Source organism: Eptesicus fuscus, chromosome 3 (assembly GCF_027574615.1).
Source record: "Eptesicus fuscus isolate TK198812 chromosome 3, DD_ASM_mEF_20220401, whole genome shotgun sequence".
Classification (NCBI taxonomy): Eukaryota; Metazoa; Chordata; class Mammalia; order Chiroptera; family Vespertilionidae; genus Eptesicus; species Eptesicus fuscus.
Genome location: NC_072475.1, coordinates 54,468,546 through 54,494,531, shown reverse-complemented (window position 1 = coordinate 54,494,531; position 25,986 = coordinate 54,468,546). Strand labels below are relative to the sequence as shown.

Sequence of the window (25,986 nt, the reverse complement as noted above, 5' to 3'; positions counted from 1 at the left end):
AAACTCCCAAGTCAAAGCCTCTCTTCGCACAAGCTGTTTTAGATGTGAGGAGTGCTTGGGTTAGAGTCTCAATTCACCTCTCCTGCTGTGGGCCTGGCGCCCACTGCACGCCAGGCACCTGGTCTTTGAGCATGTAATACTTCCCTGTCCTCGTTCTTGAATCCACTTGGATTCCAGAAACCACGGTAACCTGCACTGGAAAGGGAGCCCGAGAAAACCTAAGCAGAAGGGTCTGAGGGAGTGTGGGTCATGTGCAGCTTCCTGTACAAGTCATCCCTCCGTCAGCACAAGGGTTCCCTCTCGGGAGTTAAATCCCCACCTGGCTAGATAAGAGGACACTCTTTTTCTCACTTTCTCTATTCTCATTTCCTCCACCTGGACTCTCTGCACCTGTCTGTCTTCGTCCAGGAGGCCCCAGGAATATCACCATTATAGTTGAAGATCCCATTGCAGGTTTGGGAGCCAGTCCTCCTCCTTTCTGTGTACCACCTCCTGCTGCTGCTCCTCTGTCACCAATGTGCTTGGTTCAGAACCTCCTTTTCCATTCTGGTGTCAGATCAAGTCTGGCTAGTCTGGTCCTGCTGTGATGCTTGGACCTGGGTGTAAAACGACACCAATATTTTGCATAACGTGTTTTCGGCCCACGACTTCCAAATACTTCGTTCAGTCTCCCAGCTGCTCTGGGAGGCAGACCCAAGACTTGTCAATCCTGTTTGTCCAAAGATGAAGCTGAAGCTGCTCTATTGTCTAAGGCATCATGATGAAACTGGCAGAATTTTTCTCACAGCTGAGTACTTAGAACGGATTTCTTTATTTTCCTTGAATTAACACCAGAATGGGTTTTCTTCCCTTCCTGTGGTCTTGGATGTGGATGCATGCCTTTGGCCTCTCCTGTTTCCTCTTTCCCGTCACCCGTCTTCCTTCCTTCCTTTATCAGGTTCTCCCCACCCCTCATTCCAGCCATTCATAGGATTTTTCTAGTGACTTAGTCTGTTTCTTTGGTTGTCACAGTATGTTCAACCTGAATGTTGTACCATAATGCATGGAGATATTAACACTGGAGAGTGTCAGCAAAACAGAGTGCTGAGGGAGGACTGAAAGCCATGTTCTCCTGGTAATGGGTTAGCTTGGAAAAGATCAGGTTAAAGAGGAGTAAGTCTGTGAGGCCATTGTTTAAAGGAGCGTTGTTCTTAAGGAGATGAGAAATTGTAAGACGACATTTCAAGCGACAGATTTCATCTCAGTTGAATGGGCTAGCATCAGGAGGTGGAAAGCTCAGTAAGCCAGCTGGATGGCCTTTACGTATTGTAAGGAAATAGGGTGCCGGTGTTGGAGTTTATGTTGTACATTGAGTTTGACTGGGGACCTCAAAGGTCCTTTCCAAGTCATGGTTTGTTAACAAGGCATCATGGTAACTGCTGGTTTTTGCTTCAGTTCGGTAGTGAGGAGCAGAGCCCCCTGCCAGGACCACTGGAAATCTTGGAGGCCCAGGAGAACACAACGTTATCTCTCACCACGTAGCAGCATGTTTTGTGAGAGGAGCAGCTGACCAGTTGTCACCGTCTGTCAGGGAAATGGGTTGGATGCAGCTCAGTCATTCATCCTCCCTGAGCATACAGCTCATTTCTCAGGCACCCACCTGCTTTCCTGCCTGCTCTTCCTTCTGTGACCCTGGAATTTTGTTTCCCTTTGCAGAATATCAGTTTTCTCATTTCCTGCAAGCCCTGCCTGCTGCTCTTTCTCCACTCCCAACTCTCACGGTTCCTTGAAAACTTCTATCCATGCACTTCATACTCTGCCAGCTTTCTCTTAAAACCTCCCTCCTCCTTCAGTAAGGCTGGGCCTCCAGCCCTTTGGTTGCAGGCATCATCCTTGCCTTCTCTAGCCTTGTCTTGGTGCTTGTGTTAAGGACATTGCTGGATTTCGTTTTGCTGTTCTGCCCATTCAGACACGGGTTAAATTTGTAAGAATGACACATTTACATTTCAGGTTGAAGAGAAGCCATATTCTCGTATTTCCTTAGTGAATTTAACCCTTCTGATACTGTTTTAAACCTCGTGTCAAGGTATCAGTAAAGTTTCAATGTGCTTATCTTTGTTTTACCACGTGAAGACAGTTTTATAAATTGGTTTGTCAAGAGGGTAGAAGTTGGCTGATGATTATGGAACATTTGGTAAGAAGATGGAAGAACAGAGGACTAAATTCATAAATCCCACTTGCATTTGATTTATTTTTCCCCTTTGTGTTTCGTTCTGGGTCCTGTTTTTTCTCTTTTCCCCTTAGAATGTACTGATTTCCCATGTGTTCCTGCATTCTTGGACTGTTCCCTGCTGGTGTGCCACCTCTCTCCTGTTTGGGAGGGCATCGGGAATGGGAGCAGTTAAATGTTGAAAAGCCAGAGTTGGAAATGTAACTGTTGCTCATGTGTGTGTGTGTTTTTACTCCTGGTGGCCACTGACACTAGAGTCCTGCAATGATAAGTCGAAGTTGAGAGGCCCCTTGCCCTTCTCTGGCCAGAGCAGTGAAGTCAGCACACCCAGCTCTCTGTACATGGAGCATGGTGAGTACTAGGAAGGCAGGGCTGCAGTTGTGTCTTTGCTCTCCCCTTGTGCCTGCTAACCTCTGAGCTGTGTGGCTGTCTCAGCTCTGCGGAGGGTACTCACCATACAGCATCTCTCTCTCTCCCATCGGTTTCCACGCCTGTGCTAGAAATCACACTGCCCCTCCCTTTCTCCGCTCCGCTCTGACTTAGCGGTCCCACCCGCTCTCGTGCTCTGGGTGTTATCACTAGGAATGTCTGTTGAGCCAGATGGAATGGCTCTCTGAGGGGGTGAGAGGGGCCTTGAAAAGAGGCCTTTGAGTGTCTGGGCTTAATTACCAGAAGATAAGATCCCCGTGGAAATCAGCCATAAGAAGGAGCCAGTTGTTTCCTTGTCTGATTCTCAGCACAGGTTTTTGTTTTCTTTTTTGTGTGGGGTAGGAGAGCGAGTATGTCGTCTTAAACTTAGGTGGTGAAAGAATTTTCTCCAGGCACTTTCCATTCCATCATTCTTTACCCAGGAGGCTTTGTGCTGTGGGATTTGACATTCAGAGGAATTCCTTTAGAAGGCAGATATCTTTTTTACCTGGAAAAACTCGAGACCATCATTAATGGTAAAAACATCAGACTTCTTGAAGAAGCGTGACTGTCAAACAGATACGCTTTTCAAAGCAGAGCTTTTCATATTCACATTCCATTTGCCCACAGAGGGTGGACAGTACCTATGCTCAGGTGAAGGCATGTTCCGAAGACCATCAGAAGGACAGTCCCTTATCAGCTACCTGTCCGAGCAAGACTTTGGCAGCTGTGCAGACCTGGAAAAGGTGAGGAATCTAAAGAATCTAAGAGCTCATGAGTCAGGAGATCTGAGGGGCTGCGGTGCCATTTGTTCTATTTTTTTTTTTTTTAATGTTAATCCTCACCTCAGGATATTTTTCCATTGATTTTTAGAAAGGGGAAAGAAGGGGGAGAGACAGAGAGAGAGAAGCATCGATGTGAGAGAGACACATTGATTAGTTGACTAGGGCTGGGGATCGAGCCTGAAACCCAGGTATGTGCCTTTGACTGGAATTGAACCCGGGACCCTTCAGTCCGAGGGCCGATGCCCTATCCACTGAGCCAAACTGGCTAGGGCGCCATTTGTTCGAAAGAGGTCTTGGGGCACACTGCAGTGACATGAGTATAGACTATAGAAAAGGTAAGTTCACAATAAAGATAAGCTCAACGAATTCTCTCTCTGGAGAACTCTTCAGGGAGTTGTGCTCCTCATCAGGTCCAGGAATATTACTGATTTTGTCTTAGAAGCTGCCTGGGACAGAGAAGGGTTGAATTGTAGCCACCTGAATTGTTGTTTCCTTGACCCTGGAGCCTGAGGGAAAAACTCTTTCCAGAACCAACTTCTATATTTTGTTCTAAAGCTCAGCTATCCTCCTAAATATAATAAAGAGCTAATATGCTAAGTAGACTGAATGGTGGAACGACCTTCCAGACGACCTTCTGCAGGGTGGGCCATGGGGCGGCAAGGCAGCCAGGGCCTCGAGGCAGCCAGGGCTGCGAGGGCCGAGCCCCATGCATGAATTTTGTGCATCGGGCCTCTAGTGTAATAAATAACGTTCCTGTAGAATTTTATAGCTTACAAATTGTAGCACTTTATCTTGAGACATCACATTTAACTTAATACTTTGTGTACCGCTGTATGGCTTTAGGAAAGACCCTGAAAGGAAATGTAGGACTCTTCTCTGTCATATTTTTATGTGGAAAATAGGACAGGAAGGCCAGGCATGAACAGGTATGAGAGCAAAGAGAATGTAGAACGGGTTTTCTGGTCATCAGCTTTCCTTATAGTAGAACCATACACTTCCCCTGGCTGTTTTGAAGAACAGTAGCGTGTGCCTTGGAAGCTTTATTTCCGACAGGATAGTCAGTGAGGCGTTCAATACTTCTAACCCCTTGCTGAACAACTTGTTTGGTGCTCTCCTTCCCCCAGGAGAATGCCCACTTCAGTATCTCAGAGTCCTTGATTGCTGCCATTGAATTAATGAAGTGCAACATGATGAGCCAGTGTCTGGAAGAGGAGGAAGAGGAGGGGGAAGACAGCGATAGAGAGATCCAGGAACTGAAGCAGAAGATCCGCCTTCGCCGCCAGCAGATCCGCACCAAGAACCTGCTCCCTGGGTACCAGGAGACGGAGCATGGAAGTGAGTGAGGCTCGGAATACCTCTCTTCCTGCTGCTCCCTGCCTCAGGAGAACGGGTGCCTCCTGCGCTTTTTTTTCTGTCTTAACTTGAGAGGTTATCACCAAGCCAAGCGTTCTCTTCTGTCAAAAGATTTTCTATGTGTGTTTTTTTCTACCAGACCAGATTCCGAGAATTCATCCATTTCCTGCCTCAGAAATATCTTCCAAAAATAGGTTTCTGAAATGAGGAGAACTAAGACCAGTGGCCCCAGATTCCCTTCCAGATAATAGTACCTACTATTTACATGAAACTTGATAAATTTCATGAATGAAATGGGGATCGGCCAGCAAGCAGAACTAGTTTCCACTTCCCCAGCATCTCTCCCAGGGTTGTGTGTACTTCTCTGCTGAAGTCAGACCAGGTCCCTTTTGTTATGCCCCCCGAAGAAGTAGGAGATGTTGTTCTTTTTTTTTTAATTAAAAAAAAATATATTTTATTGATTTTTTACAGAGAGGAAGGGAGAGAGAGAGTCAGAAACATCTATGAGAGAGAAACATCATCAGCCTCCTGCACACCCCCTACTGGGATGTGCCCGCAACCAAGGTACATGCCCTTTACCGGAACCGAACCTGGGACCCTTGAGTCCGAGGGCCGAGGCTCTATCCACTGAGCCAAACCGGTTAGGGCAGGAGATGTTTTTCTGTCCTGTTTATTCCCTCCTCCCTTTTTTTGATGTTAACAGGCTTTCGGGTCACTTCCAGCAGCTCCCAGTTCAGCTCCCGTGATTCCACACAGTTCTCTGACTCCGGCTCTGCTGATGAGGTTGATGAATTGGAAATCCAAGGTAAGACGTGGCACTTTGTTTCAAGGGAGCTTTCGTTACCGGTTTCTTTTAATTTTGAATCATGGGCTGAGAAGTTTTCTCTAAGTAGTGGTCTTCAATATGGTCCATGGTGGAATGCTGTGGGTTATTGTAAGGGACAGCCTCTCTTGCTAAAAACAAAACCCCTTCAAAATTTAAGCAGACAAGAACACCGGAAGGAAGTGTTCCGGGTGGAGTGGACTGGTTGTTGAAGTCACCTGGTGCTTCTTCCTCAATTGCGTCTTTCTTTTGGATTCTCCCTTGGATTCCTCCTGCTAAGAGCCTCGGGCTGGCCCATTCCTACATGACATTAGCATCCTATCCTCTTGTATTCCATAACACAACTGAAATTGTTTCAAAGTGTTTAAAAGGAGCTTTATTATAATCCTAAGAGAAGAGGACAGAGTCACCGAGTGGGGAGGGGAAGCAAAAAAGGAAAAAATTAAGTTTACAAAGTAGAGCTTTATTTTCTGTCCTCCCAGTGGCAAATTGCTTAGCAGAATCACAAACTTTTATTTGTTTGTTTTGTTAATCCTCACCCTAAGTAACAAATATCTGCATAGAGAAGGGGAGGGTTATAATCTGGGAAGGCAGTTGTTAAATTAGGTTAACCTATGATTAATGGGTTCATTCGTTTCTGCAAATCAGATTTCTTTGAGTTCTCATCAGTGCAGCAAACAGACAAACAAAAAACAGCACTTCAGGGACATAGCTTTTCCCCCATGGCTGAAACCAAGTAATTTTCTTAAAGAGGGTGAATTGTACCTGTAATTCTCCATTGTAACATGGTGATGAATAGATAGATCTTTTATTGCATGAGGCTTTGCTTTCCTGTTTACACTAATCCAGAGAACTCATCCACCTGCACAGACCTCTAGGTGTGGTAGCTGGGTTTCTTCCCATTCAGAAATAGAATTTTTACTCATATTTTTCCAGTTTTCCAGGAAATCTTTTCTCCTGTATTCTCCTTAATATATCTGATTTCTATTCGTGACAGTAGTAGTCACTTAAAACTCATTTTTTTTTTTTGTTTGTATGTGGTTTTCCAACAATAATTCTCCAATTCTCTGACACCAACTCTGAGGGTCCTACAATTCAGTTCTAACACTAACTTCTGGAGCACAGACCTAACCTCTCGTGGGTCGTAATCCCACGAGATTATCCCTGCTTAGATACCAGCCATAGATGGGTCTCCAGGATCACAACATGTCTCCCTAGCCAACGACAAATTCAGGGGTTCCCATGACTCCCTACCCAGGTTCAATAATTCACTAGAATGACTCAGAACTCAGGAAAGCACTATACTTACAAATGAACAGCTACATGGAGAGGTGTGTAGGGCAAGGTCCCAAAGTGTCCATAGGAACCTCTGTCCTGTGGAGTCAGGGTGTGCCACTGCCCTATCAATATGTTCACCATTGAGGAGGCTCCGAGCCCCAGTCCTCATCACTGTAAGTTTTTATCAAGGTTTCATTGTGCAGGCATGAGTGATTAAATCATTAACCTTTAATGATTAAACATAATCTCCAGGCCCTCTTCCCTCCTGGGAAACTGGGGTTGTGGCTAAAATTTCTTCTGGTAACCAGACCTACCCAAGCTATCTGGATGTCCCCAGGAGTCCCCCTGTTAAATAGTATAAGCTCATAGAAAGGGGCTCATTATGGATAACAAAAGGCATTCCTGTCACTCAGGAAATAATGAATTTTAGGAGCTCTGTGCCAGGAACTGGTCCAGAAACCAAATATATATATTTTTATTATACCACAGTCTGTGATTGAATTGATCTCCAAATTAAAAAAAAAAAGAATAAAAAGGTTCTGCTTCTCTCTTGGAATCAACAGAATTTCATGAGGGTCATATTAAGGTAAATTTAAAACATGCTGCTTCACTGGGTATGGACAAGTCTGTTCCTTGCAGCAAAGCAGAGAGCCCGGGGAAGCTGCATAAGCTGGGAGGAGCCCAGTTTGGAACAGCTTGCCTGGAGGTGGCCTGAAATACACCAGAGGGCCCAGAGAAGACGTTTAATCAACGGACTCTCTAGTCAGTTCCAAACAGAAATCCTTAAAGGAAAAGGCCTTAAGGCGGGGTTTCTCAAACTCTAAACCCGTAATTCTTTGTGGTGGTGGACTGTCCTGTGCATTATAGGATGTTTAGCATCATCCCGGCCTCTACCCACAAAATGCTAGTAGCACCACCATGGCAATAAAAAAATGTCTCCAGACATTGCCAGTTATAAAATCTGGCAAAATCTTCCCCTGGTTGAGAACCAACGCTATAGTGAAAAGTATACCTGTAGAGTATACCTATAGATTTAAGTTCCTAAGAGCAGTTTCATCTTTTAGAGCAAAAGTCAAGTCCTGATTCCAGGAATGTGTGGTACAGAACTGTCATTTTCGTTGATTTACTTCCTGTCTGAATACTAAAGGGCCCCTTTTTATAATCATTATTACACAGATGGTAGCGAAGGATCTAACCTGACTCACATGTCAAAGAATGGACTCTCAGTGTCAATGGCCTCGATGTTTTCAGGTAGCCTTTGTTGCAAGCGTGGGTGTGCTCAGACATGCATGTGTGTGAATGTTTGCACTAGCCTTTATACATAGTTTATGTGACACCTGTCAAGTTTATGAAGACTACAGGGTCTGGAGAACAAGCTGGGAAAAACTGGGCTTAAGACAGCTAGGGACATTTTATTTTATTTATTTATTTTTAAAATAATTTTTATTGATCTCAGAGAGGAAGGGAGAGGGGGAGAGAGAGAGAACATCAATGATGAGAGAGAATCATTGATCGGCTGCCTCCTGCACACTCCCTACTGAGGATCGAGCCCGCATCCTGGGCATGTGCCCTTGACCGGAATTGAACCCGGGACCTTTCAGTCTGCAGGCTGATGCTCTATCCACTGAGCCAAACTGGCTAGGGCAAGGGACACTTTAGATATTCATTTTCTTCTTCTTCATATGACCCCAACAATCCTCTTCACTGAGATGGTCCTTGTTTGTCTCTCCCTACAGTGGTAACTTGCAGATTAAGTAGTTGTTATGGCTGGTGGAGGTAGTAGTGTAGAAAGGAATGGTCAGGTGAAGAGATTTTAGTTTAAAACTATAGCTAAGCTACTGCCACATATCCAGATAGCAAAAGTCAGAGAGAATGGCATGAAACTTAGTGTCTCTTTAGAGTTTTGAATTTACAGAGCCAAAATCTCGCTCCTCGGTACTTTGCATACAGTTAGGATTTAATGCTGCACACGTTTGGCTTTAGTAATTGCTTTGTGATCCAAACAGATAGCCTTTCTGTAGGTGGGACAGCAAAGAATGTAGCAGTTTTCTACTCAAAGTGGCTTTACAACACACAAACACAAAACGGCACTTTTATTGAAGTTAATTTTAACTTAATACTGTCAGCAACTAGAAGTTGAAATAATTGTATAAAATTAGATCAAGATTTAGAGAAATAAAAATAATTAGGCACCTTTTTCTCTACTCCTGAATTGTTTTAATTTATTCTAACATAGTCTTTCCTTGCTTGAGATATATTATCCTGTCACTTTTTAACTGGTTTTTAATGTTTATAATCACAGTCCTTTGATTGTGTGTTTATTCACTATAAGCCACTTTTCCCTCAGTCTACTTTAACCATAAAGCTTACCTTTATTTGGTCTTCGAGCATCCTTCACCCATTTTGGGGTTGTTATAACTTTTTTTATATACCAAGAATATGAAACATTTTTCAGTTAGAAAACTATTTTTTCTTGTGATCCACATCCCCACATATTAAGGGGCTTACGGGGAAAGCAATCAGAACAAGCCTCTCTCAAAAGTTTTACCTTTTTGGACACACAGATTTCCAATTATGAAAGTATAATATGCAATTCATCTTTCTCTACTCTAGATTTCTTTATTGCTTTCTGTTTCTTTTAATCTGTTTCTGGCCTTTAATCAAGTTTATTGCTGGTACCAAATTCTTGCTAAAAATGTCATACTTTTTATTAGCAATCTTTTTTATCATGTCGAGGTTTACAGATCATGTCTAGAGGTTTACAGATCATGTCGAGGTTTACAGATCATGTCTTTTTTAAAAATATATATATTTTTATTGATTTCAGGGAGAGGGAGAGAGAGAGAGACAGAAACATCAATGATGAGAGAGCATCATTGATCGGCTGCCTCCTGTACACCCCCTAACTGGGAATCAAGCCCGCAACCTAGGCATGTGCCCTTAACCGGAATTGAACCCGGGACCCTTCAGTCTGCAGGCCAATGCTCTATCCAATGAGCCAAACCAGCTAGGGCTAGAGGTTTCTTTGATCACTGTAAATGATTTATACTATTGAAGTGTCACTTGTGATACTATCCTAGGAAGGTCATCAGAATCTATAACATCCTTGGAAAAATTAAGAATCATATTATGGACATCATCTGTGATAAATACTCTGCACATGTAATACTCTGCTTAATGTAATCACTTTTCTTAGATCCTGATTCATCAAATAAACCATATGGAACAGAAGTGTTTATGAAGGAAATAGATTTGAAAGTGCCTTCCTCCTAGCAATAAAGTGGATATAAACCTTGTGATCATAGAGAGCTTTGTATTAATTAACATCTATTTCTTTTTTAAAAAAAATATATTTTATTGATTTTTTACAGAGAGGAAGGGAGAGGGATAGAGAGCTAGAAACATCGATGAGAGAGAAACATAGACCAGCTGCCTCCTGCACACCCCCTACCGGGGATGTGCCCGCAACCAATGTACATGCCCTTGACCGGAATCGAACCTGGGACCCTCCAGTCCGCAGACCGACGCTCTATCCACTGAGCCAAACTGGTTTCGGCAACATCTATTTCTTTTTTAAAAACAATTTTACTGACGCATAATTACATACCAAGATTTAACCACTTTAAGTGTATAATAATTTTTAGTAAATTTACCAAGTTGTGCAACCATCACCACAATCTATTCTTAGAACATTTTCACCATCCCAGTAAATACCCATTTACAGTTATTCTCGTTCCCACCTCAAGACCCAGTCCACTGCTAATCTACCTTCTGTCTCTTGTAGATTTTGCCTTTTTCTGGACATTTCATATTAATAGAATCATACAATATGTGATCTTTTGTGTCTGGCTTCTTTCACCTTACCTGTTTCTTCTGATGCTGTCTGCCAAACTGGTATGATATCATTCGTAAGCTCCCAATTCCAGATAGTCTTTTCAACTTTTTTAGTTTTAGTGTTTTGTTGTTCTTTTTACCCCCAACCCTCTTTTATCCTCGTCATTTGCAGCTGCATCAATTCTTCATTATCTTCCTTTGTAGATTCTCCTAGAATTTCAATCTTCTGCATATATGTATCTAGTCAGGTCCAATCAAGAGACAGAAACCACACAGTAATTTGAATAGGGAAAGTTTAATATAAAGAATTGTTAACTATAGTGGGGGATCAAAGTAACAGGAAACTGGCTCATAAGGAGCAAAGAGAACAGTAGAACATTCAGGAATAGCAGGTAGAGGCAGCAACCACTATCCCTATGACTGAGGTAGAGCACCCGGGGTAGAAACAAATGTAGAAGAGGGCCACATCTCTAAGGCTGAGATTCAGACCTCCTGGCTCCCTGGATGGTAGAGAAGTTCTCTGAAGCTGCCGAGCAGCCCTGAGAGTGTGCCAGGGGATGCAGTCCACATTAGATGCCACACCAATGGCCCTCACCAGGAAATCATTCTCTGGGGTGCTAGAGGAGGCTTCCCCCAGGGAGGTGCCATGCCTCAGAACTCAGGAGGAGCTGGGGGAAGTGGTTCTTGCTGTGAAGCTTTTCCAGGAGCTGCCAAGGGAAGCCATTTAGGAGAGGAAGTAGCACTAGTAGGACTCGGCTGCAAGGCGATGGGAAGGCATGCTTACGCTGGGGAGAGACAGGCAGCACAGGCGTCTGCCTAGAGGAGCACACAAGAACCGCAAGAGAAACCCCTTCCTCCTCCATTGTCCCTCCAGTGCCCTCTACTGACAAAACTTAACATTGCACCAGCTAGCAAAAGATTACCTTTTACAAGTCCAGCTCCACTATCATAGAACAAACAAAAGGACAGGTTTGCAGCTGAAAGGCAATAAATTGATAATGGGTAAATATATATAAAGAGGGAAGTTCATGAACTGTATTTTCTGACAAGTTTTTAAATTATATCCAATTCAAGGTAGTTAGTTGCTTCTCCCTACCCTCCCTCTTTAAAATATTTTTTCTCCCTTTTATAACAAAACCAAAGTTTTAACCAGTTCTTCCCTGAGTATCCCTATTTCAGTATCTGGACATGCAAAAATTGTTCTTATCACGTCATTATTTTTGTTGTTTGTTTTTTATTTTTTTAACTTTTTCAGTCAGTAGTAATAGCCTTGTCCTATTAAAGCATCAGAAACATTTGAAATATGTTTCTGTAACTGAATTGATAAAAAGTTTCATAATTTTGTTAACTTCCCCTCAGAAAGAAAGCTTCTCAGAGTTCTTTCTAAAGTGTTTTCATTTGGGGTACATGCAATCCATCCAGATGAATAGCTTCCTCCTCTCTCTTTACCCCCTAATTATCTTAGACCCGTGTCTACTTTTATCCAAATACTTGACTAGTATTCCAACCACATTACTTATTCATCTGCTTGGACTGACTAGACAGTCAACAGGATGCTGCAGAAGCCCCGTACCCACAGGCCTTCATGGTACTTGACCAGTGTCTGGAGTCATGTCCCTTATGATATCAGGTGCTGCCTTTCCCCTCCACTCCTGGGGTAAGATCTTGACATCCAGATCTCTGTGGTCTTCCACACTCTTGGAAGTATTCATGATGAGCTAGGAAATCATTGCACCTGTGATAAAGAAAAAAAAAAGAAGAAGAAGAAGAAACGTGATAAAGTATGACTTGACTGTATTTTCCAAAGAGGAAAGTTTAATTTTTTCTCTCAAAGAAAATAAGACTTTCTCTCTTTGAATATGAAGAATTGCTGAATAGTTTTTATGAAGATGATGGTTTCCATAGCAATCATGAAATATTAATCACCTCTCCTCTCTGCTGTTTTCTTTAATAGCCTGACCCTAAAGTAACAGCATTAGTTAACTCTTTATTCATGGATATCTGTCTAAGATCTTCTCTCATTTTTCCTTTTTTATCACTGCCAAACAAGCTAAAGTTTGCTTTTTGCTTTTAGCCGATTAATCATTTATTTGGGAAATGGTTTCTAAAAACCTATTATGTATAAAACACTCTGAGGGTTATAAGGACAAGGCAAGACTTAAGCACAATCCAAGACAGTGTTAAGCGTTAATCACGTAAATGATACAAACCAAATGGTCCATGAAGGTCTGCCATTGCCTAGAATGTTTTTCTCCTCCATTAGCACTATCTAGAATGGACTAGACAACTAGCAGCATATTGGGATCTGGATTTTGATGGTGCAAATTCAGGCAGATAATTATGATATATGTGAACTTATTCGTTAAATAAAATAAAATTTGTTTTATAATAGTAAAAAATGCTGTTTCTTTCTTGAGTTTTGCTATGCTTAGAAAGCATATGAAAATTGACAGATTTTAATTCTTTTCTCTTGTGTATAGAGCTTTGAAGACATTGGTTTGTTAGGAATATTATTTGAGTATATACTTGTATACAGAGCCTGTGTTAAGTATTTTAGGGCCAAACAGAAGAATTAGATACGATCTCATTTTCTCACATGGTACATTAAAAAAATAGAGAGAGAGGAAATGTGGAGAACAATTGAGCTACTCATAGCCAAGTGCAGAGTGATGTCATGTGAGCTCTACTGAGAGGCTTGAATGCAGTAGATTGATCATTGTGTAGGTTTAATTAGGAAAAGAAGCTCTTTTCATTGGGCATCAAAGGAAATGAGGGATTAGATTTATCTGAACAGTCTTGTTTTCATGACTGAATAGATTCTATTTGACTTTCTTAGACATGACTGCTATATTTCACATTCCCCCCATGAAAGTATTTGGGTAGATGAGGTCTCTGGAGGTTCAGACATATCATTATTAGAAATCCTCTTCAAAATCCTTTATCAGAAATATGTGCTGAAAAGTCTGCCGTAGTTTTCTGCAATTATGCCTAAAGATCATGTTGAATAATAGCTTTGTGCAAATTTGTTGCTTATCAAGCATCTCCGGGGAGTCGCCAAGCCAGAGGGAAATTCTTTTCTTCCTGATAAATTCTTTACTACCAGACAGGAAGGAAACCTTTCCATGAAGCTTTTTTTAAGGATATGGACAGACTTCTCACATTCAGAGATAATAGTAATAGTGATCAGATGTTAGGAGAAAAGTTCAAATTCCATATACATTTAATGAGTAACTGCTGTGATCCACGTTCTGTGTTAGGTATTGATTCTGTTACGGAAAAGAGCTAGATCTCTTGCCTCTGAGAGTTTATTATTTAAGAGGGCTTGATATTTAGAGAATGAGGGGGAGAGTGGAAGAATTTATTTTGTGTTTCTGCTTGGTATAGGGTGTGTCCCTGTGTGCCGTAGGGTGCTTCCTTTTCTTGTTCACTGCCTTGCACCAAGTCTGAGTTTGTTATTTCACCTGGATTTGTAGCCACTTTGACCTTCTCAGTGCTATGCTTACTGTCACTAATTCAGCCTGGCTGTGACTTGAACAGAGCCAAACTATAAATTATGTGCAGAGCTTCACCTGGACTTTGCTGCTTATCCTGCATAGAATGTAGCACCTAGATGCCACCCTGAGTGCTTAGCTGCAATAGCTTGGAAAGGTTTCCATTATTATCCCTCACTCCCCTCATCTCTGATTTCTGTTCAGATGCTGACATCAGAAGGAGCACAGCCTCAAACAACAAACCCTTGATTTCCTCTTCCCAGACCTTGTAAGTACTTCTTAAAAAAATAAGTAAAATCATTGTTCATTTATTTTGTTTTTTAGATTTCACATATAAGTGAAATCATATGGTATTTGCCTTTCTATGTCTGACTTATTTTATTTAGCCTAATACTCTGTAGGATGTCCACGCTGTTGCAAATGGTTAGATTTCATTCTTTTTTTATGGCTGAGCAATATTCCATTGTATATATGTACCACAACTTTTTTATCCACATCTATTGATGGGCACTTGGATTGCTTCTATATCTTGACTATTGTAAATAATGCAACAGTGAACATAAGGGTGCATAAATCCTTTCAAATTAGTGTTTTAGGTTTCTTCAGATACCTACTCAGAGGTGAATTTGTTAGGTCTAAGAAGTACAAATTGGTAGTTCCAAAATAGTCAGGGGGTGTAAAATACAGCACAAGGAGTGTAGGCAATAATATTGTAGTAACTATGTATGGTGCTAGGTGGGTAATTGTAATGTCAGGGGATCACTTTGTAATGTATAAGACTATCTAACCACGATGCTGAATATCTGAAACTAATACAAAATAATGTTGACTGTAAACTGTAATTAGAAAAATAAATAAATCTTAGGGTATATGGAGAAACAAACACGGTTCTTGGCATAAGGATGGGAAAGACCGTGGATGAAGCCATCCAAATTCACAGAGAGGCAAGGTTAAGTGATGGGCCTGCCTGATCGATGGTGGGAAGCCCAGGGCAAGAGAGCAGAAGATCAGTGGTTCCAACAGGGTGGGCTCTGGTGGAGGCAAAGCCCGCTGTATGGATTGTTCCTTCTTTCCTAACAGATTATACCAAAGGCCCCCAGAAGATTGGGCCTCAACATAAAAAAGAATGATCATGATTTCTGACTCTGAAGTCAAATTGGACAGGTTCCACATTGTAGTAGCTCATTTGGGAGTAACAGTAGCTCTTTATAGTCCACAAAGCAGTTTACTCACTTTATTTTTGTAAACAGGCATTATGATCCCCATTTTGCGGTAAAGAAACTGAAGTATAGAGAAACCGAAGTGATACAGAATTCTTAACTAGCAGTGCCATGCATTGCAGATAAGTGGGATACGAGCCCAAGTCTCAGGACTATAAGACCAGTATATTTTCCACTATACACATGTGTCTGAAGATGATAGGAAAAGAAGCTTACAGACTGGGATTGCTGTGGGTGTTCTCTCCGCCCAGAAGTCACTGCGTGTGGTAGCAGGTCCCGAAAGGAAGGCTCCGTCTTCCTGTCTTTTCTCTGTGTTCAGCCTTCCTTGATTCTCTTCTTTCCAGCTCCCACTGCTTCCTCCACTCCACGTCCGCTGAGGCAGTAGCCATGGGGCTCCTGAAGCAGTTTGAGGGGATGCAGCTCCCAGCCGCCTCAGAGCTAGAGTGGCTCGTTCCAGAGCATGATGCCCCTCAGAAGGTAGATTCTTCAGCTTTTTCTCCACCCCCTGTCCAGCCCCAGGAGGTTGTGAGCCTTTCTGATATTGTTCTCTTTTGTCACATGTCCCCAATCTAGAATGAGCCTATGTGTTTCCTTCCTTACTCTCAGAAGCCATTCTTACAAATTTGTTGAATGAATGAATGAATGAATGAATGCTTACCTAGGTTTTCCCTAGCAATTGTCAAAACAGATAATGGCGCCCTAGCCAGTTTGGCTCAGTGGATAGAGCGTTGGCTTGCAGACTGAAGGATCCCAGGTTCGATTCTGGCCAAGGGCACATGCCCGGGTTGCAGGCTCGATCCCCAGTAGGGGGCGTACAGGAGGCAGCCGATCAGTGATTCTCTCTCTCTTTTATCCTTGGATGATTGCTTGTCTTTTCTATTGTTCTCTCTGAAATCAATAAAGAAATATATTTAAAAAATAAAATAAAATGTAAACTCAAATTTTAAAACAAAAACAAAAACAGATAATGGCTCCTCCACTGTCCTTAATCCACATGACTGCTGACTAGACCCAGAGGCAGACCTCCTGTGAGTGACCACCTTTGAGAGATTGTGAAAAAGGGAATTTTCAGATTCTTCTTTGTTCTGCAGTTGAGTAAGGCATGAAGCACCCTGGCATACCCGGAGTCCTGGGTGGGGCTGGGACGGCATCAGCGATGGGCGTTACCACGCTGGGCTGCTGCTCCTGTTCCTTTTGCTTCTGGGAACCAAGGCTCTTACTTCCAGGAGCCTGGTGTCTCCTGGTTTCCAGGGCCAAGGTTCCCTGAAGCTCTTACCTGTGATCTTCCTGAAATGTCTTTCATTGACTGTGCTTCTTTCATGGCCAGAAGGTTTAAGAATCTGTATTCCCTCAGACTTTTTATGTTAGATCACCCTGTGCTTTTCTCCTGCAGCTCCTGCCCATCCCTGACTCACTGCCCATCTCACCAGATGATGGGCAGCATGCTGACATCTACAAACTGCGTATCCGTGTTCGTGGCAACCTGGAGTGGGCCCCACCCCGGCCTCAGATAATTTTTAACGTTCATCCAGCCCCCACGTGAGTAGCCAGTGACTGTGTCCCCTGAACAAGATACATTCTCTTCGGATTGTCAGGGCTATCTCTTCATCCTCCTATCTCTGCATCTAACGGTACATCCCCCACAATTCTAAGAGGCCGCGGGAGAGGATTTCCATCTTGTCTGAAAGTCTTACTCAATCCTACCATTCCTTCACAGAGCGACCTGGAAGTTAGTCTTTTATCCTTGGATGATTGCTTGTCTTTTCTATTGTTCTCTCCTCTTTACTACTTCTCATCTCTTACATTTGTACAGAAAGGGTGATTCATTATTGAGGAGAATTGTTGCCTAGACCTAAATTCTTTTAATCCTTAGTTTGAATTGGTTCTCCCAATAGGTTCTGTTTGTCTAATTCTTAAAAAATAGGTGAATGCTCCTCTCTTCCCAGCCTTAACAAGAGCCCCGTGTTTGCATCCTCATCCTTTACACCTCGGAGGCCTCATGCTGCTGGTATCTGCCAATCCGCTCCCTTCCTCTTTCCACAGGAGGAAAATTGCTGTGGCCAAGCAGAATTACCGCTGTGCAGGATGTGGCATCCGGACAGACCCTGGTGAGTATCTTCTCTGGCCCCCACACTGACTCCAAGGACTTTACCCTCTCACTCATTTGGGCAGGGAGATCTGGTCAGAGAGGTAATAAGAGGAGGTGACAGACAGAATTGAGAAAAGGAGGGCAGGGGGCCTGGTGGGGAAGGGATAAGACTAGGCAAGAACACTGGCAGTCAGAGGGGAATTATGTCTAGGAGCACCTTGCCAGGAGTGTATACCAGAGAAAATTTGGTACTTCTGACCAGGTTCTTGGAGGATACCAACTCTGGCAGGGTTTGTTTTCTGAGGTGCCTCCAGGATGGTACACAGAAGCCACAGGTCCCACTACATAGGTTGCTGCCAACTTTGGGAGCTCGAACAGAGGTGGCTAGAGCCCCCTGGCCGTTCCTCCTGCTCTTCACCAGCTTATATAGATGGGAAAGACACATCTCACCTTTTGACTTCCTGGTTTTTCTAGATTATATCAAGCGGCTGCGGTACTGTGAGTACTTGGGCAAGTACTTCTGTCAGTGCTGCCACGAGAACGCCCAGATGGTTATCCCCAGCCGGGTTCTGCGCAAGTGGGACTTCAGCAAGTATTATGTCAGCAATTTCTCCAAGGACCTGCTCATTAAGATCTGGAATGATCCTCTCTTCAATGTGCAGGACATCAACAGCGCCCTCTACAGGAAGGTCAAGCTGCTCAATCAAGTTCGGGTAAGACCCGTGAAAAAGGTCACATCATAGATTACCCTTCGCATCTTCTCCCTGTGTTCGTACAGACTTTCCCAAGATCACCATGCTTCTCGTTGTCACCGTGTCATTGCTGTTACATCTCACCGTTCATGTAAGAACGGTGGATAGAGATCCTTCTACTCTAGTGTTCACTGTCTGCTCCCACACCTGTCCCTGTGTACTTTCTGTTGCTATTTCCCAGGTGTCTGTCTAGTTAGAATCCGAAACCTGCCAGGGCAGCTCTGAAGCTCTCTGAAGCTATAGATAGCACTCAATGGCAACAGCAGGATTTCTCCCTTCTCTGAAAATATTATGAGTGGAGAATAGGGTCTCAGATGGGAAATTTGAATTCTGGATTTCTTAGCGGCTCCTAACTGTGTATGTGATTTGGGAGACTGACCCAACAGAGAGGCTGACTGGAGGTCACTTTGAAGTGAGTTGTTAAGTTACAGGTATAGAGAACACTCGGACTCTCAGGGTTTAAAGGTACTGATCTAATGGTTGTTTCTCTTCTTTTCATACCCTTTCTTACCCCCGCCCACCACCACAACATCTGTCTCCTCAGCTGCTGCGGATCCAGCTGTATCACATGAAGAACATGTTCAAGACATGCCGATTGGCCAAAGAGTAAGTCTTGCATGGAGGCCTCTGGCTGAGTTAATGTCTCTGAAAGGAACATGTCCCAGCAGTTGGCCCTTGTTGTGTGTAGAAGGAGAGTAGGGGGATGTTGCAGAAAATTCCGGAAAAGGTAAATGAGAAGCAGTAGCTGTCTGTATTCTCTCTGGAAGGAGAAATCTGTGGTGATTCTCTCCAGGGCAGGCCCACCACTTTTTGCAAGCTGTCATTAATCCCTCTGCAAAAGGGTATAAAAGTCACTCCTGCCACCCAGACACCTGGTAGTGTGGGAGGGTGGGGGTGGCCTGGAGCACCTAGGCTGGCTGAGTGTTGCCCACTTCATTACCTCTGCCTGGACCCCTTCTCTTCCCTTATCCTGCTTATGGACAGAGATCCTTCTACTCTGGTGTTCACTGTCTGCTCCCACGCACCTCCCCTCCTCTCCTGTAGCCTTCTGGATTCCTTTGACGCAGTTCCAGGCCACCTGACAGAGGATCTCCACCTATACTCGCTGAATGACCTCACTGCAACCAGGAAGGGGGAGCTGGGGCCCCGGCTTGCTGAGCTCACCAGGGCGGGGGCTGCCCATGTGGAGCGATGCATGGTAAGAAAGTCTCACTTTAGTGTGTGACTGGACCCTTGTCTAGGGATACAGGTGGTGGGGTGGACCCAGGGTTCTTGCCATTTAGTTCCAGGAAGTTGAAATGGCCTGTCAACACTGAGAGAGAAACTGGACAGGATTGCTTGTCCCTAGGATGAATAGCTAAATCATCCAGATGGAAAGAATCTAAAATTAGGAGAGGATTTGGTGCTGGCATTGTCCCTGAGTAACTGGGCAGTTCTAAGCAGACCTTCACCAGAGAATTACCATGATGTGGGAGGAGGAGCTCGGTTAGCATCTGGAGAGGGCCTGGGTCTTGACTTTAGCATTTTCAGTCACTGTGACCAAAGGAAATACCTTGCCCTCTCTGAGGTAAGCCTCAATTTTCTTGTCTCTAAAAATGAAGTTAGTAATTAATACCCACTGTCCTTTCATCTCAGTATTATAGAGGATTGATGAAATAATTTATGTGAAAGCATTTTGTAAGCTTTAATTGTTCTATAGATTCAAATTATTGTTCTTGATATACCCAACATGCCAGAAATTCAGAAATTTTATTTTATTATTATTTTTTGTTAATCCTCACCTGAGGATATTTTTTTCATTGATTTTTAGAGAGAGTGGAAGGGAGGGAGGGTGAGAGAGGGAGAGAGAAAGAGAAATATCCATGTGAGAGAGACACATCGATTGGTTGCCTCCCACATGCACCCCGACCAGGGCTGGGGGTTGAACCTGCAACCCACGTTTGGCCAGGAATCGAACCCGAGACCTTTCAGTGCACAGGCTGACACTCTAACCACTTAGCAACACTGGCCAGGGCAGAAATGTTATTTTTAGAATTTCCCATTTTATAATATGCCCAGTTTGTGTTCCTGTGATAGTCCCAGAATTAGAGCTTTAAATGGGGCATATGCAGAGATCCTGTGTGTCAGGGGCAATTGGAAAGACATAGCTATAACGTGACTCAAGGCTGGGTGTTATTTTGGAGAAATATTTTTGCCTTCACATTTTATCTTATTTGGCTGTAGTTCCTATCTATACATATAAAAGCCTAATATGCTAAGTGTCCGACCGTCTGACCAGTTGCTATGACATGCACTGACTACCAGGGGGCAGGTGCTCCGACTGGTAGGTTAGCTTGCTGCTGGGGTCCGGCCGATTGGGACTGGGTGTGATGGGCCGGACAAGCCCTGGAGCCCACTCACATTCCTTCCCTCCCTGGCCCCGATTGGGACTGGGCAAGATGGCTGGACACGCCCTGGAGCCCTCACGCAGTCCCTCCCCAGCCGGCTAACCTCCCAAGGTCCCTCCCTGGCCGGGGCCCCCCGGGACTGGATGAGACAGGCCGGACAGGCCCTGGAGCCCTCCCGTGGTCCCTCCCTGGCCCCGATCGTGCACCAGTGGCGTCCCTTGGCCTGGCCTGTGCCCTCTTGCAATCTGAGAACCTTCGGGGGATATTGGAGGGCCGGTTTCGGCCCGATCCCCGCAGGCCAGGCCAAGGGACCCCACCAGTGCATGAATCCGTGCACTGGGCCTCTAGTTTCAAGATAAAATCATTACCCATACTGGAATTTTGACTTTAGGAAGCCTTTTAGGCACTTTTCTTTTCTTTTCTCTTCTTTTCTTTTTTTAAAAAATATATTTTATTGATTTTTTTACAGAGAGGAAGAGAGAGGGATAGAGAGTTAGAAACATCGATGAGAGAGAAACATCGATCAGCTGCCTCTTGCACGCCCCCCACTGGGGATGTGCCTGCAACCAAGGTACATGCCCTTGACCGGAATCGAACCTGGGACCCTTGAGTCCACAGGCCGACGCTCTATCCACTGAGCCAAACCAGTCTTGGCTAGGCACTTTTCTTTTCACTGGGAGCCATACTCATGGGTGGAGTTTCTGAAACTCATGCCTCTCATCTCCACCTTGAAGTTTTGTCTAACACTGCCCGGCCTGGTCCTAGTTTGCCTGTCATACTTCTGACTCTAGCCTGGGTCTCTTTTCTGAAAGTGGGAAAACACCCGAGAGCCCATTTAAATCTCATTTATATTCCCCCCCCCCCTTCACTTTTATTCACCTTCTTGTGCCAGTTCCTGGGGTTCTGTCCCTCATTTTGCTGCCTGTCCCTTTCCTCCCCAGCTCTGCCAAGCCAAGGGCTTCATCTGCGAGTTCTGTCAGAATGAGGATGACATCATCTTCCCTTTTGAGCTCCATAAATGCCGGACCTGTGAAGGTGAGGGCTGGTGCCAGGTGTGGAGTGGGCAGATAAGACTGAACACAAAGCTAGTGTACTTCCCTTCAGCCCCCCCCATTAGTAAGCGTCTGGCCGGATTCAGCGGCTCCCTGTGTTCACCGCAGGCACCCCGGGCCGCGAGGCGGAAAGGGGTGTAGCGGCAACTCACTCCCAGCCCGAGGTAATACAGCCTGTGCTCTTCTCTGTCACCTTCCCGTCCCGAACAGAGTGTAAAGCGTGTTACCATAAAGCTTGTTTCAAATGTGGAAGCTGTCCGCGGTGTGAGCGGCTGCAGGCCCGGCGGGAGTTGCTGGCCAAGCAGAGCCTGGAGCCCTACACGTCGGACTACGAGGAGGAGCCCACGGAAGCGTTGGTCTTGGAGGCGACCATCCTGGAGACCACCTGAAGAACGCACGCCACGCCCTGTTCCCGGGGCTCGGGTCACCCAACGCAGAACTGAGCCGCCCTTTTGAGGACTTGCCCCACTTTTTTTTATTATCATTATTATCATTTTTTTTAATGACTTGTCTAATGTCCATATAGAGCCAACCTTTGTTGGGTTGGTGGGGTCCAGTCTGCTGTGACAGATTGTAGGTACCAGGAATGTCCATCAGAACCGACACATGGGTCCCTAAGGGAAGCTTGCAGTGCCTCTGCCAGGGGAATGGACAGTGAAACCCAGTTCTCTGACATCCATGGCCTCCTTCACTTGGACCAGATCCGGTTGCAGCTGCATCTCAAGTATCATTTCCAGTTTCATTTTGTTTTAGTTCTGGAGCCTCCGAGCCAGGCCTGACTCAACCAACTCACTTCTCCTTTGCTGCTGAAACAGGATGGAGCTTTCTCCCTCCCAGTCCTGAAGTAGGGCAGACCATGCCCTGAGGAGAAGCGGCAGAGGACGGACAGCATTGTGGACACTCTGTCCAGCTTACTTCGCTACTTTTGAGGCCATAGAAACAGCATTATTACTCCCCTGGGATCCAGAGGCCTCACAGAGGCAGCCATGGCTTCCTCGCTTGAAGTCTTAGGTGCAGGTGATGTGACCGCTCACGGACTTCCTTTATCTACCCTGATGGGCCAAGAACAGAACTAGTACTTCAGCCAGGCCCACTGATAGCCTTACCACACGCATAAAGGAGGCTGACTAAGGAGAATTTATTCAGTCAGAGAAGCTGTTGGTCTCCTCTTAGGTGATAGAGTCCCTACCTCTGGTGCAGGTCTGATTTTTCAAGCTCAGACAAGTCCCTGATGCCATCCTAAACTGAGGACGGAAACCCCATCCGCCATCTTATTTGGTGGGTCTCTTGCCACTGCATCCTCTGTTAGGTGGTCATTGTGATTCTGAGTAAAAGTAGGGCCCAACTCCATTTTCTCTTTCCCCATCCTGTAACAGAGCTGGGACCCTCTCTGGTGGCTGATCTCTTGCCTTAGTTTTTTTTTTTTTTTTTGTCAAAGTTGGGAAAAGCTTCCTGCGATTAGTCGTGTTAGAGAACTTGACAATTTGTGTTTGTGAGTATAAGAGTCTTTACGTCAATTATGCACTTAACTCTTTGGCTTGGGGATAGTTATATGTTTATTGATCCTTTTCATATTACTAACTTTAACACACACACCCCTTTTTTCCATGTGTGTTTGATGGGAGGAGTTTCTGACGGGACCATGTATGTTTGTGGCTGTTCTTAAGTTGCTGAAGCTCCTGACCTGTTTCTAAAACACTGGTTAGGGTCGCTGCTCCAAGGGCCGGCAGCTCTGTGACCTAAAACCCACAGCAGTTTTGTTCTGGGACTGACTTCTTCCCGTGTACCTGTCTTTCCATAGTCGCTAGCTAGTCGGGAAAACTTGGCGTGCGTGCTGCCCCGGGAAGCTGGACGGAAAGTTGCACATGGTTGGTGGAAGCTGATAAGTGCCTGAGCTGGAGGCAACCAGGAGTCTCACAGGAAGTAGCAGGGACTGGAAGGTGACAGTCAGGTCTTAGGCACCACGGGGGCAAGGGGAGCAGGGAGGTGTGCACCAGTGGCATTGGTCCCTCTGCCTCAAACTTGGAAGGCCCTGAGGCTGTTCTCCCTTTAATTCGTGGAGGAGTCTCTGAAAGCCACGGCCTCCAGACCAGCCCTGTTTTGAAGGACTGACCAGCAGCTCTCTTGTCCTTCAAGGAGTTTGGGGAATGATCCCATAAAACTCAAGGCTCACGAAGCCCGAGATTCAGATTCAGGGGTTTGTAAAAACGGTGAGCTCTACTTCCAGTTTTGGTTGAAATGACAAACCCAGCTCCTCATTCCACGTCACTACTCTGGAGGAGGGAGGTCCTCTCATTTTTGCGCTGCCTGTTTCACATTAGCATAGGATCAGAGGATGGAAAATGCCGACACCGTTTCCAAAGCCGAGCTCAACAGTCTCACCTGCTGCTGGGTTCTCGCCTATTTCCCTTCACCTCCCCACCCCGTCCCTTTAGGTTGCGTATCTGTTTTAGTGACCCTGACACTCTGCTGTCATCACTGTCCAAAGACCCATTTATTTATTTATTGGAGCGTGCGGGAGAGAGAGGAATGAGGGTGGGATATTTTGAAAGCACTTTGCAACTAACCAGTATCTGAGAGTCCCTGCTCTTGTGGGGAGACGCTTTGAATGCACTGAAGAGAGTTCCTTCTGAATGAAATGGGAGGGAGGAAGTATTCTTTTCTATAAATAAAGGGAAAAACGTTTGCTTACTAGGTGGAGACAAGATTCAAGACACAGCAGAAGAGTGGAAGGCAAATATTTTCCACTTAAATGAAGCTGTAATTGACTTTCTCCGCTAAGGCTTTAGAGCTTTTTGTTAAATTAACATAAAAGGAACAAGAGTCTAAATCGAGATGTTGTGTGTATACAACTCATGTTCTGAACTGGATTCCTACTTGCTGTAATTCACACATACCTAACAGCTCATTGTCCTCTTTAATAAACTAAGGAAATAAAATTCTGCCTTTTATTTGCCTGCCTTGACTCTCAGGAAATGGTAGCCAAGTACGGACATCTACTGTAAAGAAGGCACATCTGAAAATTCAGGCGGTGTCTGTGTTAGAATGCCAGGGAAGTGGATCTTACAGTTCAGGAAAAGGGGGTTAGATGCTTTGTCACTGACTCGCTATGTGACTTTGCGCAGATCATGTCACCTCTCCAGATTTCTATTTCTTCATGTGGCACGTAGTCCTTCCCAGCGCACGGGTGTGCCCCCGGTCTATCCCCGTGCTGTAACTGTCACTTACGGTGAGGCATGTCTTCCTCTCCACAACATCTTAGGTCAGGGGTGGGGAACCTCTTTTCTGCCAAGGGCCATTTATAACATCATTTGAGGGCCATACAAAATTAGCCTGCTATATTTGATCAGACATTTAACTAACTCACCCCTAATGCCTTGGCAGGGCCAGACCAAATGATTCCGTGGGCTTTATACGGCCCGCAGGCTAGATGCTCCCCACCCCTGTCTTAGGTGCTTTAGTCCCCACTCCTATGGGCAGCTGGCTCTGAGTTCCTACCTTGTGGCCCAGTGGAGCTCCAGCTCCACCCTGCAACTTTCTGAGCATGTCCCCCTCCATGACCCTTATTCATCTCCAACCAGAAGAGCCTCAATAGAACACTCAAATCTGAGATGAATATGAAACATAAATATCCTATTTCCCAAAACCTAATCATTATTCACCCCAGTTTCTAAATTTAGTTGTCTTCGACTCCTTCCTCTCTGAGTCAGGTGGCATGTTCGGCTAGTAAAATACTATCTCCTTCCTACTACCCATCATTAAGTTCAATTGATTTCTCTCTTTTTTTTTATTAAATATATTTTATTGATTTTTTACAGAGAGGAAGGGAGAGGGATAGAGAGTTAGAAACATCAATGAGAGAGAAACATCAATCAGCTGCCTCCTGCACACCCCCTACTGGGGATATGCCTGCAACCAAGGTATATGCCCTTGACCGGAATCGAACCTGGGACCCTTCAGTCCACAGGCCGACGCTCTATCCACTGAGCCAAATCGGTTAGGGCTGATTTCTCTCTTTAAATTAAATCTATCTCATTCCTTTTCTACCACTAGCACACAAATCAGGTTCTTTTCTTACATCTCAGCTGTCTCCAGCCATGCCAGTCTTTTCCTATTGAATCAGCCATCAACTATTTGGGAACCTGTTGCCCTCCATAGTGTGGATACAGAGTGGGGAGGACAGAAAGCCTTACTGCAGGGTCACACTCTCTTGCCTAAAACCAGTATTCTCTCCCCATATGATAAAGTTTGGCACATAACGAATCTTCAATACCTGGCCACACTGCAGCTTCCTAGCCAGATCTC

The 25,986-nt window shown here is 44.7% G+C and overlaps 1 protein-coding gene across 1 annotated transcript in view; it reads left to right on the top strand.

The window, feature by feature from the left end:
* Positions 1-24,614, top strand: part of RUBCN (rubicon autophagy regulator) — a 56,124-nt gene extending 31,510 nt beyond the window's left edge. Inside the window, exons 8-19 of the mRNA XM_054713892.1 lie at positions 3,248-3,363; positions 4,527-4,737; positions 5,459-5,560; positions 14,386-14,449; positions 15,746-15,878; positions 16,795-16,940; positions 17,445-17,509; positions 17,965-18,203; positions 18,787-18,848; positions 19,287-19,440; positions 21,571-21,664; positions 21,892-24,614. Coding sequence (XP_054569867.1) covers positions 3,248-3,363; positions 4,527-4,737; positions 5,459-5,560; positions 14,386-14,449; positions 15,746-15,878; positions 16,795-16,940; positions 17,445-17,509; positions 17,965-18,203; positions 18,787-18,848; positions 19,287-19,440; positions 21,571-21,664; positions 21,892-22,070 — 1,565 coding nt within the window. The 3' untranslated portion in view covers positions 22,071-24,614. The remainder of the gene's footprint in view (positions 1-3,247; positions 3,364-4,526; positions 4,738-5,458; positions 5,561-14,385; positions 14,450-15,745; positions 15,879-16,794; positions 16,941-17,444; positions 17,510-17,964; positions 18,204-18,786; positions 18,849-19,286; positions 19,441-21,570; positions 21,665-21,891) is intronic.
* Positions 24,615-25,986: the final 1,372 nt, after the last annotated feature.